General features: G+C 44.1%; 1 protein-coding gene across 6 annotated transcripts; it reads right to left on the reverse strand.

Moving 5' to 3' along the window:
- Window positions 1-3,975: 3,975 nt before the first annotated feature.
- Window positions 3,976-20,339, reverse strand: RDH12 (retinol dehydrogenase 12). 6 transcript variants are annotated; one of them, XM_082384401.1, is made up of 7 exons: window positions 19,506-20,339; window positions 17,951-18,069; window positions 17,320-17,475; window positions 16,218-16,322; window positions 15,170-15,379; window positions 13,303-13,492; window positions 3,976-7,282 (listed from the first exon to the last, which is right to left on the reverse strand). In XM_082384401.1, the coding sequence occupies exons 1-7, from the start codon at window positions 19,571-19,573 to the stop codon at window positions 7,111-7,113; spliced, it is 1,020 nt and encodes a 339-aa protein (XP_082240527.1). In that variant the 5' UTR covers window positions 19,574-20,339; the 3' UTR covers window positions 3,976-7,110. The 6 variants fall into 6 exon arrangements, with proteins under 6 accessions (XP_082240527.1, XP_082240526.1, XP_082240531.1 ...); XM_082384400.1 differs by lacking the exon at window positions 3,976-7,282 and adding an exon at window positions 9,726-10,549 and having other exon boundaries at window positions 13,259-13,492; window positions 19,506-20,338; XM_082384403.1 differs by lacking the exon at window positions 3,976-7,282 and adding an exon at window positions 10,329-10,549 and having other exon boundaries at window positions 19,506-20,337.
- Window positions 20,340-22,156: the final 1,817 nt, after the last annotated feature.

The raw sequence follows: 22,156 nt of genomic DNA on the forward strand, positions 1-22,156 counted from the left end.
TAATAATAATAATAAAGTCCAAATTCTCACCAGAGCTCATAAGGCCCCTCCTTACTGGATCCCTACCTACCTCTCATTTCTCACCTTCCACCCCCACTCTCCTCTTTCAGCTTCTCAGATGTGATATATGCTTTGCCCCCTCTGAGCCTGCTGCCTGGACCACTTTTTACCTTCTCTTCACCTAGTGAACAAGTCTTGTTAAGCGTATGCTACTTGGTTTAGGATGTCTTCTCAGATCTCTTCCCTCCACCCCAGACTAGCATGGGCATTTCTGCCGCGTGTCCTTGTAGTGAGGGCCGAAACAGGATCTCTCTGGCTCACTTCCTACCGCCCATGCTTGCAACAATCCTGGCACAAAGTGTGTGTTTTTTTTTAAATAAATGAATGATCTAATGTTGGCGTGAGGGTATCTACAATTTAAGGGGCAAGTAGAGGAAGAAGAACCTGCAAAGAAGTCCCAGAAGGAGGAGGAGAACCAGAAGAATGCAAGTCACAGAAGCCAAGGGAGCAAGTGTGTATCTCTAGTTTCCATATGGCTCTACTTGCAAACCACACCCAAAGAGCCAAGGAGGGCAACAAATAGAAACATGAACTTCATCTTTGATGAAAGAAGGAGACAAATGTTAAGAGAAATTCTCAACATGAAGATTAAACAATGGATGGAGTGACACCTCTTCTACTGTGGGAAGAGGCAAGGAAGAAAATATGAGTGGGATATAGACAAGTTTGCTGGTTTGGTAGCAGAAAGTTGAGGGAGTTAAGACTGATGGCTTCCCAGTTCTCCATGAAGTCAGAGGAGAAATCAGCTGTTAATAGTTCAAGGGAGCTGTTGGGTGGAGTGGCTTGAGAATATGGAAAGGACGTGAACCTCTCCATATTGTAACCTAAGCGGCATTTTCACTATGAAGTTTTTGAAGCTTACTTGGGCCCCTGTGAGTTAAGGGAGTTGCTGGAAGTTGTATTCTAGGTGGGGAGGGGAAGCCAGGTTGCTTTCGGAAGGCATTTTTATGCAAGCATTGCTGTCAAATTACCTAAAGAGATCTCAGAAGATCTTGAATTGCCACGGCTCTAATTACTTTTGGTTGGGGGTGGGTGGGTTTCTTCATTCTAAATCAATGTCCAATTTTGTACCTAATTTTGTAACTGTAATTTTGTATTCTTCTTTTAAAGATGATCCCATGAATTGTATAAGCTTTCTTGGATCCATCCTTGACTGGAAGAACAGGTGATCAGGCAGCACTGAAAGCCCAGTTGACACTGAGGACCAGTGATTGATAGTGGCTCCAGTCTGCCAGGTTGACTGATTTTCTCCAGCAGAAAATAAAGTAGAAATCAGAGTTGGATTCTTCTAGCCTTTGTTAGACGGGATGATAATGGCACAGGGAATTGACAAGAGAGAAAGCTGGGGGAGCAGAAGGTTGTGGTTGGAGTGGGATGTTGGAAGTTAAGATATCTGAGAAGCAGCAAGTTCATGTGATGACAAAGTGCCCAGGTGTGGTCCTTGTCATGGGAATGGGAGACGAAGAGGGGTGGAGGAAAAGGTCAGTGCTGAGGAGATCAGGGAACTGAGTCTGAGTGGACACGCAGGACACTTTCAAATACTAGTGCTTTGGGCAACATATACATACCCACTGTTCTCTTGGTCTTCCTACAGTACCATGTTGTTATTTGAGTTGAGATATTTGCTGTCTAATCATACTCTCTCAGGTACTGTATGAGGCAAAATTCTATTGTGTTCAGTAAACACTCGGCCTTTCTTTCATGCCAGATCGACATTAAACCTTCATGGTAGACATGGGCCCTGGCACATGAAAGGGGCCTCTTTTCTGGGAATTCCCAGGGCTGGAGGTCCAAACACCTATGTCAGGACTGTACTATAGAAGGGCTCCTTTCCTCAGTCATGCACTTTTAAAAGCCCTACATTTCACAAGCATGGACAAGAAAATAGTAAATATATTTAAGAATATGTGGACATCTCTTTTACTTAGGCTCTGGTGCTCAGTTCTGACATAATACAACCTGATACCCTGGACATCGGCTCCCATGACTAACACTGTGGAACACACCTTGACTGCATCCAAATGCTCTCAAGGTGTGTAGATTGTGCTGCTGCTTCTGAGTGCAGGGAGAATTTGAAGAGAGGAAGCAGTTGGGGAAAAGACAATTAATTAACTTGTCAAATTCTTTCTCAGCATGATCGTAATGGAGACTTGCATTAAAATGAGTATCATTTTCACGTAGTAGTGCTGAGTGTCTATTTTCTTGTCTCTCCATATTTCAGTATGTATGCGTTTGCAACACGTACAATGGAGGCTACAAAATAATTAATTTATATTACTTTTAAATTGATAGACATGTAGGCGTAGAGGAAACATGCAAGAAGTATGATATCCATTGTTTACATTGGTGGTTAAAGGGACATTGAACACTAGAATCATGAATAGTTTTATTTTTATAAAAATTCATAGAAATAATTAAATTTTTAAAAACTAAAAAAATTAGTTTATTTAAATAATTTTGATTTAAAATGTTGATATTCATCCTATAATGTTTTATATTTTGCCTTTTAATTTTGATAGATAATTTAAATATTTTAGAAGAAAAATAAAGACATTAAAATAATTTTTTTATTTCTTTAATTTACATTTTTATGAAAATATATTTAAATTGCATATACTTTGAATACAAGTACATTTTGTATTTTTTTTAATCCTTTAGTTAAATAACTATTGCCATTAGAACACAAAATATTGGGCGATTAAAACAACGTAATTAGTGACTTTATTGAGCTGAAAACCATGTGAAGCAGAGCTACCTTCCCACTCTGATCCCTGCATTGGATTATGAAAAGAGCAAGAAATAAACTTTTTTGCATTAAGCCACTAAAATTTAACATTGTTTGTTACAGCAGTTAATCTATTTTCTATCAGAACAAGTTGTACATCATGTTTTCTTATCTTCTCAGCTGATTGTTTTGGCTAAGAGATATCATATATCCATATGTAGAAAAAATAGATTGTACATATAGATTAAAATTTGGACGAATACCTGTGAATGAATAGCAGAGCTATTAAGACTCTGTACTGGGATGTTAGATCAGTTATCACTGTGGATACTGAAATTAATGAAAGATGACAGATCTTTGGGGTGGAGAAAAATATAATGAAACAGATAATGAAATTGAAGGTGATGAAAGTAGGTCAGGAAGACATCTGCCTTGCATCCGCAGTGACGATGGAAAAAAGTAGTTTTAAAAAATGGTAGAATATCAGCAATTTTATATGGCTCAACATAATACTATTGTGTCAGTTAGGACGTAGGGTTCAACAATAAGGACCATTTATCGTGTTATGTAACAAGTCTTAAGGGAGGGCAATCCAGTCTTGGCTAATTCGGTGACTCACTGCTTTATCGTCAGCGACCCAGGTTCTTTCTATCTTTCCCTCTACCATCTTCAGCATGTGAGTTTGGTCTTTGGGTCAGCTCAGCTCCACTCATGACTCAAGATAATTGTGGTAGATTCAGATGTCATATTCAGCCATGACAATGTCCAACAGAAGAAGACAGAAAATTTCTTCCTATGTCTCACTTTTTAGTCAGTGAGGTAGCCCTCTCCCAGAAGCTTCCATACCCCATGATTGAGGCACATGCTTTTTCCATAACGAATCAATCACTTGCAAGGGAAATGTGCTCACCATGATTGCCTTGTATCAGCAGTTCACAGCCCCAGCTGCACATTAAAATCATCCAGGACTTCCCAAAGCTTTGCCCAAGAACAGAATAGTTAAACATGAATCTGAGGTAAGACCTAGGCATTGGCATTTTATATATATATATATTTTTTTTTTTTTTTAATATATTTATTTATTTATTTTTGGCTGTATTGGGTCTTCGTTGTTTGGTCTTCGTTGCTGCGCACGGGCTTTCTGTAGTAACTGCGAGCGGGGTCTACTCTTCAGTGCGGTGCGTGGGCTTCTCATTGCGGTGGATTCTCTTGTTGCAGAGCTCGGGCTCTAGGCGCGCGGGCTTCAGTAGTTGTGGCACTCAGCCTCAGTAGTTGTGGCGCACAGGCTTAGTTGCTCGGCAGCATGTGGGATCTTCCCGGACCAGGGCTCAAACCCATGTCCCCTGCATTGGCAGGCGGATTCTCAACCACTGCGCCACCAGGGAAGTCCCAAGGCATTTTATATATTTTAAAATACAGCTAGGGTTGAGAGCACTGCAATAGGTTAATCAGGGCCACAGTGACAGTGGTAGCCAACAGCAACTGCTGAAACTACTAATTTTTAATTTCCAAGTAAAATATGAAAATATTCTTATTTTTTTTTAATTGAAATATTATTTCCCATAATTCTTCTCAAGGGCAACCTCTCTTGTGTGTTCATTGTATATAGTTTCCGACCTTTTTCTGTGCTGTTACGTACTTATATATGTACCCATAGAAAATATATGGTATCATGTTAGATGTGTGTAATTTTTAAATATAAATCTTATCACCTGCACATATTCATCATTCTGCAACTCATCAATTTATATAAATATATATATATATGTGTGTGTGTGTGTGTGTGTATAATCATTTTTTTGGACTAATTACCCCAAATCCAATGTACTACTTCATTGCGTGATTATACCAAAGATTATTTCATTTTCTCCAATTGATGGACTTTTAGGTTGTTTCCAATTTTTTTCTAGTACAAGCAATGCCTCCTTACACACACATAGTAATGTTATTGCAGATATTAAGAAGTAGATCTCTGGGTAGAAATGGCATCACCATTTCTTCCACTCATACCAGCAGTGTATAAAAATATCTATTTCCTAGACTTTTGCCAAAATTTGTTAAGCTCTCTAATTTTTCACAATCTGCCCGTTGAAAAATCACATCTTGTTTTGATTTGTAGTTCCCTGATCATTACTAAGGTGTATTGACCATTTTTATTTCTTCTGCAAATTTCCTGTTTATATCTTTTGCAAAGTGCTCTGTTGGGTACTATGTCTTGTTCTTACTGAGAGGTAAAAGTTCTTTATATAATGTGATTACTACTCTTTTCTCTGATCTATATATCAGTGTAACAGATGCTGTGGGGTGCCAACCAGCTTCTTCATTTCAGAAACGATGCCCCCATTCCCCCAGATGCCGGGAACGTAGGTAGCTGACAGCTCACAGCTGAGTCTCTCTCTAGAACTTGCCTTCACCCAGGTCATGCCCCCTTCGTGGAAGCTGCCCACATCCACTGACTGGTCAATGTGGGGAATAAAAGTCAACCTCCTTTCCTCAATTCAGGACAGCTCAGTTCCAGAGCTCCCTGTGGGATCAGGATCATCTAAGCCTTTGTGTGACTGCACCACAGTTCCACTTTGCCCTTTGCCCAATCCTACTTCCATCACTCCCCCTTAGGTATTGATCCCAAGAGAACTCCCCACAAACTCCCTGTGTGCAAATGTCCATCTCAGAATCTATTTCCCAGGATACCTGACCTGAATTACAAGAATACCCATCAACATCACGACTTTTAACTTAATATTTGGTGTGTTTTTTATTTGTATTCCTCTTTTCCTGTATGCTTTTTGCTTTTCATATCTCAAAAGGACCTTCCCTCTTCTAAGGTCTTAAAGATATATTCCTATATTTTCTTCTAATACTTTCACTTTTTTTTTTAGCTGCATTGGGTCTTCGTTGCTGCGCGCAGGCTTTCTCTAGTTGCGGCGAGCAGGAACTACTCTTCATTGTGGTGCGCAGCCTTCTCATCGCGGTGGCTTCTCTTGTTGTGGAGCATGGACTCTAGGCACGCAGGCTTCAGCAGTTGTGGTACGTGGGCTCAGTAGTTGTGGCTCGTGGGTTCTAGAGTGCAGGCTCAGTAGTTGTGGCGCATGGGCTTAGTTGCGCCGTGGCAAGTGGGATCTTCCCGGACTGGGGCTCGAACCCGTGTCCCCTGCATTGGCAGGCGGATTCTTAACCACTGCACCACCAGGGAAGTCCCTGGATAGCTATTTGTTCAACATCATTTATTGAACAGTCCACGTTTTTCTCCCTGATTTGAAATGCGACCTCTACAGCTGTCACATTCTCACATGACTCTTCCCCCCTTTACCATAGCTGAATGCTTCCTAGTGAGCATCAGACGCAAGCCAAACCTGAGATTCTTTAAATACTAAAAATAGAAAATAGCTGCAGGGCCTCTTCAATGGTAAAAACCACAAGGTGTAAAGCTTGAGAGTTTTCAACAGCCAAGTGTCTTGCCACTTACTCTGAAATGAAGCCCACATCCAGAGAAAGGCACATATATAGGAATGTGGTGATTCTTGATTCCTGAGTTCTAGTTATTTCTGAGATCTATCCCTACCCTTTCCCACTTTTCAGTTTCAACCCTTCTTTGAATTTATGAGCAAAATATTCCATGGTTTTTTGGCCTAAGATTGCTCAAAGTGGGTGTCTATCTTGTAAAAGAGGCCAAACACACAAGGTAGATCCTCCAGGGCTTGAAGGCATGGTGACACATAGCACAGACTTGAATTGGACAAGGACCAAGTGCCAGCTAAGGTAATCTGTGGCAGCTAGTCATCCCTTAGGTAATCTGTGGTCTGGAACTGTTTGCTTCTCAATTTTCATATGTCTCTTTGATTTCCTTTCCCTTTAGTTTCCCAGACAAGTTTTATTTTTAAGAAATGTAAGCCAATCTCAGTGGAGCCAAAGGGAAAGATTTTCCTTACCTGGGCTAGGCTAGCTGAGAGTCTCAAAGCATAACAGAAACCAGGAATAGTGAAGGCAGTGACCTGGGACAGCTGGAGAGACACCTAGGAACAGAGAAATCCGTGGTGACTGTCATTCCTGTGCCTTCATCCATGATTTTTGTCTCCTGTATTGTAAGGAGCACTCTTCCAGGAAGCCAGGAAGCCTGGAAGCCATATCCATAGCACAAACAGACTGGAAGGAAAATGGCTCTGTGGTCGTGGGAGAATCTAAGGAGCAGAGATGGGAAGGTGGAAGGGTGACTCAGCCACTGGATTCCCAGCCTTGTCTGTGCTGAGCCAAGACCTTTCCCTTGTGTGGTGGTGACCTTGGGGCAAGTCTCTTCAGGAAACATAGCAAGAGGCCAAGGCTGGTACTTATTCCTTGCCCAGGCTGAACATATGAGGCAACATTTTCGGTGCTGGGCAGGGAGCTACACAGAAGCAAGATGAAGCCTGAGCATGAGAGGATTCCAAAAGAGGAGTAGTGCTGAGGGAGGCTGTCTCATGGGAGCACCCGAAGGCCACGAGCAATGACGGAGTCTGGAATCTGAACAAGGGAGAAAGGGAAACAATGATTGCTTGATAGCCCGAAAATACCAACAAAATGTGAAATCAATACCCACACCTCTTTGGGTTTTTTTGTCCGTTTTGTTTTCTGTTTTTTTGCATTCTTTGCTTCTCAGCTCTCCCATAGTTGGCATCACTACTGTTAGGTATAAACGCATCCGAAAATTTGATAGGAGAGAAAACTTCCAATTTAAAATATTTTTCCTGGCCAAATAATATTTCACAGACTTCTTTCAATGAGAAGCAGCATAGCATTGTGGTCAGGAGTAACCACCTCCAGCCTGTACCTCCTTGAACTGGTTAAGCTGTGCCACTTGCCTAGGATGGCAGGAAAGGAGGCATGTTTCAAGTAGAGCCATTCTTCAGGAAGTGAGGGGATCTACAGTATGGAAGTTATGACTAGGGAAGCAGAATTGGGGCAATTTCTGTGTTTTCCAGAGACCAGGGTTAGGTGATAATGCAGGGAACGCCATCTTCCCCAACCCCCGCCCTAAAACTCAAGAGGAAGTATTTCTCTACCAAACACCATGACCTTAAGGTCAGCCATCATCTTACAAAGTTCCTAAGGCCATTAGGCTGTCCTTCCCTCTTGGGTGTCAGATTCCCACTCAGATTGCTTTCATCGGCCTCCCCAAGTTAGATGGGCCCCTTCTAGCATTTACAGACTCTGAGGATTCTATATTCAAGCTTCTGTCTTGGTCCTGAGTCCTAGGCCCTGCTCGGTTGCCATTCCCCAGCCCCTGTACTCCAGACTGAGGCTCTCAGCCCCCCTGCCCCCAGCAATTGGCCCCAAGCTCTCTGAGTCTCTTAGAAAACATACAAAGAGGTTTTTCAAATTTCAGACTTCAGGCATTTGATACAAGTCAAGAATCGGATGAACTTCATTAAGCCAATCATACTAGCAAGTAATCTGGCAAACAAAAAAGTGTAAAATGTAATAGCCCAAAGGATTCCAAACACACAAACTCTAAGGATTCCATATATTTTAAAGAACAATCTTTTGAATGTTGTTAGCATTCTGTTCTCTGAAAATAATGTTCCAGAGAGAGAAGATTCCAATTTGATAAAAATGACTATACTTGTTTTTGTTTTTTAATTTTATTTATTAAACTACAGTTGATTTAAAATGTTGTGTTAGGGCCTCCCTGGTGGCGTAGTGGTTAAGAATCTGCCTGCCAATGCAGGGGACACAGGTTCGAGCCCTGGCCCGGGAAGATCCCACATGCCGCAGAGCAACTAAGCCCGTGCGCCACAACTACTGAGCCTGCGCTCTAGAGCCCATGACCCACAACTACTGAGCCCGTGTATCACAACTACTGAAGCCCACGTGCCTAGAGCCCGTGCTCCGCAACAAGAGAAACCACCGCAATGAGAAGCCCACGCACTGCAACAAAGAGTAGCCCCTGCTCGCCGCAACTAGAGAAAGCCCGTGTGCAGCAACAAAGACCCAACACAGCCAAAAATAAAATAAATAAATTTTAAAAATAAAATAGAATAAAATATCTACCCGACCCCCAAAAAAATGTCATGGGAAAAATAGATGAAACAAGATTGACAAAATGTTAACAACGTTGAAGCTGGGTGACAGGAAGGTACGTGGGGTTTTTCATGATACTATTTGCTTTACTTTCATCTATTCGAAAATTTCCAGAGTAAAATGGTTTTTTGTTTGTTTTTCAAGTCTACTTGCTATGGAAGGAAAGGGGATTTTTGTCACCACATGCCCTTCGGATGCTTTCAAACTGGAAGCAATAACATAACTTCTTGGGTCAATTGGCTAAAAGATTTGGCATGTCTCTCTGCTCTTCTTGGAGACCTTCAGCACTTAAGGTGAGAAACAGGTCACCCAAGGCCACAGCAGAGGAGAGCAGGGAGGCCAAAAGAGAAAAGAGCTATGATTTTAGGCAGAGGGTTTATCAGAGCTTGGTTTTTCTGCATCTGTGTATCAAATTAAATGAAGTCCTCTACTACCTCTGGGCTTAACCTATAGTGAAGCTCAGCATCTGTATAATTTGTCACTCCTATCACTTCTTAGATAATCAAATATGAGAGCTGGAAGAAACTAGAGAAAATACTCAACTGAACCATCTTATTCTGCACCCAGAGGAGATATTATAAGAAGGTTATGGGTGGGTGGGTAGGGTGAGATAGTACTCATTAAACTTGGTTTCGGGACTTCCCTGGTGGTCCAGCGGTTGAGACTCTGTGTCCCCAATGCAGGGGGCCCGGGTTTGATCTCCAGTGAGGGAACTAGATCCCACATGCTGCAACTAAAGATCCCGCACGCCACAACAAAGATCCCACACGCGTCAACAAAGACCCGGTGCAGCCAAATTAATAAATAAATATTAAAACAAAACAAAACAAAAACAACAACTTGGTTTCATTTCTCCCTTGCTACCCTGAGAGAATAAATAAGGTAATAAGGTGAATGTGCAGTCTTTATTTTCTCTAAAAATTGAGGTAAAAGGGAACTCTTTAGAAAAAGAAACCATCTACATTGAAAATGGGATGGTCCAAACTTACACAATATGTTAATTATATCTCCGTAAAGCTGAAAAAATCTGTTTTTAATTTTTAAAACAGTACTGGAAAAAGAAAACAGGAAGGTCCAGCTTCACATCGTGGTTCCAGGATGCTCGGAGGAAGGAACTAAAATCGGCCAAGGTTGAGCCAAGATTTTCCTGAGTTGGTCCAGACCCCAGATTAATGTTTCAAAGAGGAAAGAGATCAGTCAAGAGTTTTTGAGTCTATAGTCCCTGGAAAGAAGTGACGTCGATGCTCCTGTCACCTCAGCTGAGCGTGCTAGCTGGTCTCGGTAAGGAAATTGACCCAATTTCCCAGCTTCTTCTGCCATCCCCGTGCCCAGCCTGGCATCTGCCCAGTCCTCCTGGCCCGAAAGGGTGGCCGACTCTGCAAGTCTTGGAGAAGAATACTCTGTAGGTGTGACTGTCTCGTGCCATGAGCCAGCCTCACGAGAGGGTTGGGTGTGCGAAGATTTCTAGAAGGGTCAGGAGTATCAGAGCAGGGCAGGATTCGCAACAGCAGCCAGCCAGGACAATCCTGCAGGGTGGGCCTTCTCCTCGGTCCCCTTTCCTTATGTTGTAGACTGGGCCTGATACAGCTGTGCCTACTCCACCAGCTCTACTCCCACCGGATTCCCAGCAGCTCGCAGCTGACGTTCCACAAGCGCTCAGCCGTTTTGTTATTCCGGGCCCTTGGAGACACCCAAGTCTTCTTGCAGTCACTGGAGGGCATAGAAAGGGGGTGAACATCCAGGAGTGAAAATGGACAGTCTGGAAAAGTTTATGTCCTCTTCCTCAGAATATATTTCTAAATGTGTAATAAAATACATTAGATAAAAAGAAACTAACTGTATTGAAATGCAGTTTTAAAATATTTCCTTTTCTTTTTTGTATTGACTTTTTAAAAATTTTAGTTTTTTTGGAGTGTAGTTGATTTTCAATGTTGTGTTAGTTTCAGGTGTACCTCAAAGTGACTCAGTTATACATATACATATATTCATTCTCTTTTAGGTTCTTTGCTCATATAGGTTATCACAGAATATTGAGTAGAGTTCCCCATGCTATACAGTAAGTCCTTGAGGGTTATCTATCTTATATATAGTATAAGATATTTTAAAAACAATGTGTGGGATAGTAATGTGTTCTATTAGAAGAGCTAGCACTGGGTCTAATCACCACCAGATTTCAAAGTATTGACGAGCAGAAGTGACATCCTGAGGTGTCTGCAACAATTGCAATGTGACATGAAATTATTGATAGTTTTCTTGGGGACAAAGTCACAGGTATCACTACTACTGCGGTTCACTTCCTACATTCATAATCAAAGGAAATTGCAAATTTCAGATGGAGGTTAGTGAAACCAAAGATGAAATTATCTTTCCATCCAGGTTCGAAGACCCCTTAAATTCTATCCACAGACCCCTTGTGCCCCATGAACCCCTGACTAAGCATCCCTGTTTTGTTTTGGGATGAGCAGGTGAGGGGGGCTGGGGCAGAGCACAGTGTTCATGGTGTTTTTCTTTGAATAGAAGTTTTGGACTTCCCTGGTGGCGCAGTGGTTAAGAATCCTCCTGCCAATGCAGGGGACACGGGTTCCAGCCCTGGTCCGGGAAGATCCCACATGCCATGGAGCAACTAAGCCCATGCACCACAACTACAGAGCTTGCGCTCTAGAGCCTGCGAGCCACAACTACTGAAGCCCACACACCTAGAGCCCGTGCTCCACAACAAGAGAAGCCACCACAATGAAGCCTGTGCGCTGCAATGAAGAGTAGCCCCCAGTCGCCGCAACTAGAGAAAGCCCACGCACAGCAATGAAGACCCAACACAGCCAAAAATAAATTTTAAAAATTTAAAAATTAATTAATTAAAAAAAAAACTGGGATCGTACTGTACCTAGTTTGGGGAGGATACCTTTCTCTTGTTAAAAATGTACAATTTTAATTTTACAAGTAATGAATTAATATATAATCTTTAAAATTTATTTTTAAATAATAAAGGAATACCTAGAGTAAAAGGTTAAAATCCTCCTTCACACTGTCCCCCGCCCCCCAACTCTTCCTCAAACTCCCTGGAAGTAACTACTACTTATGTTTTGCTGTGTATCCTTTCAGACTGTTTTCTATGCATTTACAGTGAATAATTATATAGTTCTATACTTCAGTTTTTTCTCATAATATTATATCACTAACATTTTCCCATTAATTGAATATTATTCGAAAATACTTTTATATAGTGACTGTATTATTTTTTATCACATGATTAAGGCAGTGATGTTAAACACCCAGACTCCAGGGTGGCATTGTCTAGTAGAAATATGATGCGAACCACAAATGTGAACCACATGTGTAATTTTAAATTTCCTAATAGAAATTTTAAAGTATTTTTTAAACAGTGAAAAGAAATAGGTGAAATTAATTTTAGTAGTATATTTTATTTAACCCAACATAGCCAAATTATTTCAGCATGTAATCAATGTAAAAATTATTAATGAGATATTTTACATTTCTGTTTTTCACACTATGTCTTGAAAATCTGGTGTACATTTTACACGTGCAGTATGTCCCAGATTGGACTAGCCATATCTCAAGTGCTCAGTAGCCATATATGGCTAGTGGCAACCATGCTGAACAGCACGGCTCTAGAGCCAGACTGCCTGGGTTTAAATCCCAGGCCTACCACTTATAAACTATATGACCCTGAGCAAGCTAATTATTCTGTGCCTCAGTTTCTTCATCTGTAAAATGGGGACAATAATACGATCTACCTTTCAGAGTTGTGATGATTATATGAATTAATACACGTAAGACTTAGAAGAGTGCCAAACATGTTGTAAGAGCTCAAGCAACATTAGCTATGATCATTTATCCATTCCCCTATTGTTGGACACTGAGGCTATTTTCAATGCTTCACTTAATAAATGGTGTACCAATGAACCATCTTGAACAAAGTGGGACAGAAAAGCAGACTGGGCTGGATCAAGTCATGGAATGGAAAGAGATGTAATCTGGGCTTCCCTATATTCCCAGACTCTGATTGCCCATTGAGTTTGTGATAAACCTCAACACCAGAATGTCTATTTTTATGTTCCAACAGATAGTGCCAGTCTTCGCAGCTTTGGGAGACAGAGTTCACACTAGGGACAGGTGATTTTGCCCTGGAGTTTCGTGCTATGTGTCATTTAAAAATTCATGAAGGAAGTCAGCCAAAAGCTTCAAGGAAGAGAAAAAGGCTCTACAAAGGCTTACCTGGAACTGTGGCACACAGGTTTGAAACAGAGCCATAAAACCAACTCTTGCCATGTTTCAAATGTAAGTTTCCTTAGAAAAGTAACAGCATTTGGTCTACTGGCCCAACGTGAACCTGGATTCCCCCATCAGGCAGAAACTTGGCCACTGGAGGTGCAAAGCCCAGGGAGTCCTATGCCTCACCATGCACACAGGTGATGGGGAGAACGCATGCGGCCTCTGCGCACCTGAAGTACTTGCCGCTCAGGGGCTCCAAGCCCTCAGCCAGGGCGCAGTGCAGGCTGGTCTGGGCCCCCTCCCTCGCCGTCTTGAGGAAGGGGGAGAAGAGCCGCCAGAGCAGGCACAGCAGGAAGGAGTGTCGGACCAGTTCGGAGCGCACGATGCCTGGGTGCACTGCGTAGGTGGTGACCCCCGTGCCTAGGACAAAGAGGGCACAGTCACACCAGAGACACACTCCGAGGCCAGGGAAACAGCTATCTCCTGCAGCAACATGCACGAGTGAGAAGAAGAGACTTGGGAAACAGAACCCCAGTGTTCAGAAGACACCCCCTCTAGCCAGGTAGAATCTCATGAGTAATTAATTGATCTTATCCAGAAAGATCTATAGCCTTCTCAGCCTTCTATGCTCCAAAAGGAATGCTTGGTTGAACATCCTTCTATTTTAATGTCATCTTAATCTTTGGCTTAAATGGTATCTTTGGAATTTCTATTGGAGGGTCTTAGGGGCAGCAATCCTGTTAGAAGGTAGGAAGCTAGGACCTTGTTGTGAATTGCATTTGCCAGGCAAGCACATTTTATGAGGTGTAGATTGAGGGGTGTTGATGGAAATGATGAGAGTTAACATGCCCCCAAGACACCCCTGCTGCCTCCACTATTTTTAGTACTTATTATGTACAAGGGCAGTGCTACGTGTTTTATGTGTTAACTCATTTGACTCTCAAAGAGGTTCATGAGGTAGGTAATATTAAGAAGCCCATTTACAGCTGAGGAAACTGAGTTCTCATCACAGACAGGTTAAGTAAATTGCCCAAGGTCACACCTAGCTGGTTTCATGGCCAAGGTCTGAACCTCGATGTAGAGTAAAGAGCATAGACTTCCGAACTAGATTGCCTGGATTTGAATCCTGGCTCGCCTCGGAATTAATATATCTTGCTTGGGCAAGTTTCTTAAGATATCTGTGCCTATCTCTTCTTTTGTAGGGAGGGGGAAAATAATAGCACCTACCTCATAGGAATAGTGTATTAAATGAGTTGAGACACAGATAGTATATGGCACACACAAACTCTCAATTATCGTTGTCATTATTAGTATTCATTTAAATGATTACCCTATTCTTCTACTTTCTGCATTCTGATAGTAAATACCATTTTCCCCAAACTCTGGCTTATTCACTGTAGCAAATGGTCCTCCAGATTCACAGATGTCAGTGTCAGAAGCTCAGCAAAAACTCCAGGGGAGCACAGAATCATAGGATCAAGAGTGGCCTCACCTCATTTTCCAGTTGAGGGGATGAAGTCAAGGGAGGTTAAAGGGACATATTTGTATACACATGTGGCTACTACGTGGTAGAGCAAGAACTCAGACCCAAGTATCTGAAACCCTGACTCCAGGCAGCGAGTGGCAGCTCTGTAGCTCAGATCACGCTGTAAACCTCAGCAAATGGCACAGTGAAGGAAGCACCCTGGTTTAAAACAGAGTCCCCACATTCCAGTCCTCACTCCTTCACTTGCCATATAATCTTGAGCCGGCCGCTTCTTTAGACCTCAGTTTGGACCCATAAAATAGTGAAAACAATACCTACTCCGCCTGTTGCAAGAGGTTGTTGTGAAAAATCAGATGAGATGATAAATATGAAATAAGATGTGACAAAACACATAAGGTTTATAGGTTCCTGACCTCTGTTCAGTTTTAAGCTTCCCAAGGGCAAGGACTCTGTTTTTACTCTGTTTTACAACCTCATTCTCCTTAGTGCACAGAGCTGCCACTGAAATGTGCACGTTTGACATCCTGACTTCAGAAGTTTCTGTGAACCTCTAATCTGGACTGAAGCCCCTGCTTTTGCTGTCTTAACCCTGGCCCTTTCTCTAGACTTACCTTGGAGCCTCTTGGCCAGCTCACGAGTAAAGAGCACATTGGCCAGCTTGCTGTGGCAATAAGCAAAACCCCGGTTGTAGGACTTCTCACCCTGGAGGTCATGGAAGCGAATCTTGCCAGCGAGGTGGACCACTGATGACAGGTTCACCACCCGTGCAGGAGCGGACTCCTTCAGCTGCCCCAGGAGCAAGTGGGTGAGAAGGAAGTGGCCTGTGAGGAGAGCCAGCAGGGGAGATTGAAGAGTGGGACCGCAGCCTGGGCTCGGGGTGTGGGAGCTGATGTATGACAGGGCTTCATCACTAGCTCACTATCTTCTGGGTGTGAACATTTTGATACCATGAGTAACTTAGTGCTAATGGGCAGTCAGTCTGAGTTAGTGGAGTCCTCAAGGCAAGGGTCAGAGCTGGACTACAGGTAAGGCAATATATACGTAATCTGTTGTTATTTGTTCCTCTGCCCTTGCCCCGGTCAGGAGCAACTGATGGCTTCTGACATCCCCCATCTGGTTATGCTCACACAACTGTGGGCATGTACAGAAGGAAGGATGGAATCGTCAGGGAAAATAACATTTGCAGAGGATCAGAGAACCTGTTCTGTGATCCCCTCACTAGAGCCATTGCCTCGAGCTCTGAACACTAGCCTCGCTCATGCCTCAAGTCCTCAAGGTCTGCCTCCACAATGGACCAACCCTTGCTTGCTTGGTCCTTAGTTATGGATATGACCCCCCCTCCAGGCAAACACAGACTTCTGCACCCCCACTTCTGACCCTGCTTGGCAGGTCTTGCATTACCACAGTCCCATTCAAGAAGGACCTTCTTCTTCCTGGGACCTCCTAAGTTTGGGGGTTTCTTAACGGTATGAATAGGAGGAGCTCTGTTTTTTGTACTGGTTAGGAGAAGATAGTGAAAGAAAAACCAATATCTCCAGTCTAGTAGAATCTTGGTCTCTATGAGGACCAGTGGAGATTCTCAGCACTGGTACAGGGTCATCTCCCTACAGAGAACATGATGGCATATGTCTCGCTTTTTACTCACTCTAAGATACTCACCCAGGTGGTTGACTCCCAGGTGGGTTTCAAAGCCATCAGCTGTCTTGGAATATGGGCACATCATCACTCCTGCATTGTTGATCAGAATATGAAGCTGCTTTTCCTCTAAAGAGCACAACCAAGGAGACCATGTGGTTAGCAAGGAGTCAGCTAGCTGCCAGTCCTGAGTGTTTGTTCCTTGCCTTTGGACCTATCTCAGTGATATTCAGTAGCCACTGTCATTGGGTTTCTAATTTTATATATATATATAAATTTATTTATTTATTTATTTATTTATTTATTTTTGGCTACGTTGGGTCTTTGTTGCTGCGCACGGGCTTTCTCTAGTTGCGGCGAGTTGGGGCTACTCTTCGTTGCGGTGCACGGGCTTCTCGTTGTGGTGGCTTCTCTTGTTGCAGAGCACGGGCTCTAGGTGCATAGGCTTCAGTAGTTGTGGCACACAGGCTTAGTTGCTCCACAGCATGTGGGATCTTCCTGGACCAGGGCTCGAACCCGTGTCCCCTGCATTGGCAGGTGGATTCTTAACCACTGCACCACCAGGGAAGTCCTGGGTTTCTAATTTTAGTTGCTGTTATCTTCCTGGACACCATTCATTCATTCATCCATTCATTCAGCAAATGTGTACTTAGTACTGACTCTGAGCTGGGCTGGGCACTGGGCATACAGTGGTAAAATAAGACAGACATGGTTCCTGTCCCTCATGGATTTCATAGTCCTTGATAGAAGATGGTCATTTTCCAAGATACAGAAGAATATTGGCAGCAGCACAACTTCCTCTTGTGCCTATGGCCACAGAAGTTTGATTCTCAGGATGAAAGAAGAGAGTGGCATCGGGGCCACACCTCGATGCCAAGGTACAAGCCCAGACAGGGAGCTGTCACCTCCAGCATTCCCACCGCTGAGGCAAGAAGATGATAAGGATCCCGCCCAGCCTGTCCACCCTCCATCCCCGTGCCAATTCCCTGCCCTGCTGGTTCGTGTGGCAGAACCTGTGCAGTGGAAGCCATGATGGGTCTGATGTAAGGGTCAGAGTTGGTCCAGGGTGGAGCAGCCACTCCCACACCCAGCTTCCTGCCTCTCTAGCCAACCCCCAGGGCCTCACCTGCCCGGAAGCCCTCAGCAAAGGCTCGGATGGATTTGGTATCAGATAGGTCCAGTTTCCGTACCAGCACCTGGGAGTTCTTTGTATCAGCTCGGATTTCACTGGCAGCAGACTCCCCCTTCAGTACATCTCGGCAGGCAATGTATACTCGGGCTCCTGGGGCCAAAACAAACAGACAGCAATGTGTTCAGACCCTGGGCTGAAGAAGAGTCTAGTAAGTGAGTTTGGGACTGGTGGACAGAGCATTCCCCGCGTCATCCCTAAAGCAGTGAGTGGCTAAATTGCCGCTTCCAGATTCTCCTTGCTATCAGCTTAACCCCAGGCTGGGAACCCTGGTGTTTACACCCTGATACTTAACAAGGCTTAGGATCTCCTTTTAGAATAACTGACCTGACCAATATTATACACGAACATCATTGTTTTCCTTACTTTATATAATAGGGAAGGAGCAGGAAGGAAGGAAAGTTTAAGCCACAAAGTAAGTTGGTGTCACAGCTGGACTTGAATCCCAGGTTCCTTGAGTTCCTGGCCAGAACTTCTAAGCCCAGGAGGAAAGATAAGGGAACGTGAGTAGTTTCTAGTGAGAAAGGCAGGAGGTGCTGCCCTGTGGAAACGGAAAGGAAGGACTTGCCTCTGCGAGCAAGCTCTCTGGCTGTCTCCTTGCCGATGCCTGTGTTGGCACCGGTGATCACCACCACCTTCCCGGGAAGCTGCATGTTTGTTCCACAGACCCCACCAGCAAAGAACTTCCTACAGGCAAGAGAAACAAAACATTTATGCACCATCCTTTCCAATCCCAGACTGAGAAACATAAAATCCACCCAGCCTCAAAGAGGGATTTCTTTTCGTTGTTGTCAGGAGACTTAAAGAAGCTAATCTTCAGGGGACAGCGTCTTCCCAGTGGGCAAGGCAGTCTCCTGCTTATCAGCTCAGGTTGGGAGGTCACGTGCCCGGAAGCTACAAATGATCATCTGGGCAAATAGAATAAGTTCTCTTGAGCCAGGGCCAATGGTTCCTTGTTAAACAACAAAGATACCTCGCTCTTATCTCTAGAGGTTCCCGGAGGTCATCTTCCTTCTCTATCCTGCCCTAAGAACATGAGGGGGATGGGCATTAGTGGAATCAGTGGTCCTGAGCCCTCACGTTCAATAAGCATCAATGGTGAGTAACTGATGAACAGCACCTCCAGGGTCCCATATAGAAATACGGCTCTTGGGCTGCCTCTCCAGTTTTAGAGAGCTAGAATATTCTGCCATCCCACTAGAGATTTCATACTCGCCATCAATGCACAGAGAGAAAACCTCCCTTGTTCAGACCTCTGTGCAGAGAACGTCCTTTTACATAGAGTTGATTTGATAAGTTCCCAAAAATAGGACGGGAGGAAGTAAAACTAACATTACCTGAGCATCATCCAGCTGCCAAGCACTAGGCTAGGCATTTTCCAAGGGAATTTAATTCTCTCAACCACTCTGTTATTATCCCCACATTACAGTGGAGAAAGCTGAGGCTCAGGGAAGTTCAAGTCACTTGCTAATGGTGGCAAAACTGGAACCCAAACCCAGGTTTCTATGGCAGGACCTAGAGCAACACTCTGTCTCTGATATGTCCATTTAACCTTCTTTATCTTCAACAATTTAAAAGTTCTCTACTCATAACACACATTTCTTTGACGTCTCCAGAAATCCCACACAAAAGAGCCAACCCAAAATGTTAGTTGAGGGTAGTCTCAAAGGGAAGAGAGTTTGTTCCCTTCCCCAGATGCCTGGTACTTAACAATTGAGTCCCTCGGCAATGACCACCCACCGTAACGCAGCAGGGCCACCTTGACTAGGGACAGTGAAGAAAGGGAGACCTTCAGAGGAACCCAAGGGAATAGAGTGAAAGAGCAAGGACTCCCCCATAAGATGTCTGTCAAGCTACTTAACAGTCATCCACTCAGCCTTCCAATAGCATCAGAATTCAAACCCGCCCCTCCTCTCCCAGCCCCAGGTGCTTCCTTCTCGTTTTCCACCACAGTATTCATAGCTACTTCCTTCCTTCCTGCTTTTCCTGCCTTGACTTTCTCTCCCTTGGCCTCCATCCCTTTCTCTTCCTTCTGCAGCTAAGAACTCATCTTCTTACAAGCTCCGTGGCTCCCAATTCAGGGCTTTGTAAACTATTGAATGAGTTACTGAATTAAGACAAACCTGATGGATGGAGCTGTCACATACAGGAAAGAAAGGAAGGAGGTGAGCAGTCCTAAGAAAACCAGCATCTTTTCAACTTCTTTAGTTGCTGCTGTTTTACCAAGAACAACTTTGACTCCAACTCTGGCTCGGGCTCCTCCTGGTCTGGCTCCAACTCTTGGCTGCTTCTTGCTGCTTCTCTTTCCTCCAGCTCCTCTCGCTCCTGGGTGTTCAGCAACAGCCTGGCTCTAAGCGTAGCCCAGAATCCTATTTAAATCCGAGAGCTGTCAGAGCACAGCCTGCTGGGAGATGTAGTCCCAGGAGAGAAGGTTGGAGAAAGGAGCAGAGCCTCACACTTACTGGCAAAGAGAATGAGGGGAGATGGAGAACTGCCCCTAACTTTCCCACCCTCAGTCATTTCTCTTATCTGGGGAATGTGTTCCCTCCACCACCCTCACCTCCACTCCTGCAAAATAGAATATATATATATATATATATATATATATATATATATATATATTTTTTTTTTTTTTTTTTTAATGAAATGAGGTTAAGGATTTTTTTTTTTTTAAGACAATCAGATGTTTTTATTTATTTATTTATTTATGGCTGTGTTGGGTCTTCGTTTCTGTGTGAGGGCTTTCTCTAGTTGTGGCAAGCGGGGGCCACTCTTCATCGCAGTGCGCGGGCCTCTCACTATCGCGGCCTCTCTTGTTGCGGAGCACAGGCTCCAGACGCGCAGGCTCAGTAATTGTGGCTCACGGGCCCAGTTGCTCCGCGGCATGTGGGATCTTCCCAGACCAGGGCTCGAACCCGTGTCCCCTTAATTGGCAGGCAGATTCTCAACCACTGCGCCACCAGGAAAGCCCCAAAATAGAATATTTTTAACTTTAGCAGCAGACCCCATGATACTTGAAATACAGTGTGATTAAAATAGAAAGACAAGGAAGAAACCCCCAGAAGAGAGGTGAGAGAATTCAGGAGAGTGTTTCCCTTGGTGGGGAAGGGGTAGAGACTGGGGCGGGGTATGTTGGGATCTCCTGGGGGGGCTGGTAGTGTTCTGTTCTTTGGGGAGGGTTGCTATTACACAGGTGTGCTCACCTTGTGAAAATTCACTGAGTCACACACTTGATTTGTGCACTTGACTGTGTTTTATGTTCTGTTTCAATGAAGTTAACACACACATGTATTGTACATGCCAAAGAAAAGGTATAGTGTTTCAGTGCATGGGCTCTTAGAGTGGACTTCCTGGTTCAAATCTCAGCTGAACTGCTTACCAGATGGGTGGCCCTGGGCAAGTTACTAAACCTCTCTGTTAACTCACTTTCCTCACTTGCGTAATGGCATGATAAAATATACACCTACCTTTTTAAGTAGTAAATTAATTAAATAGGTAGGAAATTTGAGACGGAGACTAGCACATAGTAGACACTGTATAAGAGTTGGCTGGGGGCTTCCCCGGTGGCGCAGTGGTTGAGAATCTGCCTGCCGATTCAGGGGACACGGGTTTGAGCCCTGGTCTGGGAGGATCCCATATGCCGCAGAGCAACTGGGCCCGTGAGCCACAATTACTGAGCCTGCGCGTCTGGAGCCTGTGCTCCGCAACAAGAGAGGCCGCGATAGTGAGAGGCCCGTGCACCGCGATGAAGAGTGGCCCCCGCTTGCCACAACTAGAGAAAGCCCTCGCACAGAAACAAAGACCCAACACAGCCATAAATAAAATAAATTAAAAAAAAAAAAAAAAAAAAGAGTTGGCTGTTCAGGGACTTCTCTGGTGGCACAGTGGTTAAGAATCCACCTGCCAATGCAGGGGACACCTGTTCAAGCCCTGGTCTGGGAAGATCCCACATGCCGTGGAGCAGCTAAGCCTTTGTGCCACAACTACTGAGCCTGTGCTCTAGAGCCCACGAGCCACAACTACTGAAGCCCACGCACCACAACTACTGAGGCCCGGGCGCCTAGAGCCCATGCTCCGCAACAAGAGAAGCCACTGCAATGAGAAGCCCGTGCGCCGCAAAGAAGACCCAAAGAAGCCAAAACATAAATAAATTTAAAAAAAAAAAAAAAAGAAAAAGAGTTGGCTGTTTGAGCTTCCCTGGTGGTCCAGTGGTTGACTCCGCACCTCCACTGCAGGGGGAACATTTTCCTTGGTCAGGGAACTAAGATCCGGCATGCTATGCAGCAAGGCCAAAAAAAAAAAAAAAAATAGAGTTGGCTGTTATGATTAGCTGTATTGATTTCTGTCCTACTTGCTTTATTCAAGGGTTTAGTGTAGAAAAGGGAAAGCTAATGAATGCAGGTGATGTTTCAGTTGAATGCTATTAAAGATGAGGGTAAAGACGAGAAACAAACCAAGCAGAAACTCTCAGCACCCTCTGGAGGTGTGTGAGGGGATGGGAGGAGGATATGTAGGGTTCACAGCCTTTGCTCACTCAGTATTCCTCTCCTGGACAGGACTCCAAGAGTCATGCCCCAGATCTGCTCCTTCCTGCAAAGCTAGAGGAGGCTCCAAGAAGACACGAGTGATGAAAGAAGACTCCTGTGGCAGGCAGGTGCTCACTCCTTCATTCATTGATTCATCCATCCATTTAACATACACTTACTGAGCATTTCCTGATTCCATTCCTGCCCCTTGCAAATCCCAAGAACCTGATGAACAGAACAAGGAGTAG

The sequence above is a fragment of the Balaenoptera borealis genome, assembly GCF_965194805.1.
Source record: "Balaenoptera borealis genome assembly, chromosome: 3".
Classification (NCBI taxonomy): domain Eukaryota; kingdom Metazoa; phylum Chordata; class Mammalia; order Artiodactyla; family Balaenopteridae; genus Balaenoptera; species Balaenoptera borealis.

Coding starts and splice junctions, on each gene's coding strand:
- RDH12 (XM_082384400.1), bottom strand. CDS start 19,573: ATGCTGGTTTTCTTAGGACTGCTCACCTCCTTCCTTTCTTTCCTGTAT. Junction 16,323..17,319: donor TGCTGAGGGCTTCCGGGCAG/GTGAGGCCCTGG, acceptor TGTGCTCTTTAG/AGGAAAAGCAGCTTCATATT. Junction 10,550..13,258: donor CCCCATCACCTGTGTGCATG/GTGAGGCATAGG, acceptor TATGCCCTCCAG/TGACTGCAAGAAGACTTGGG.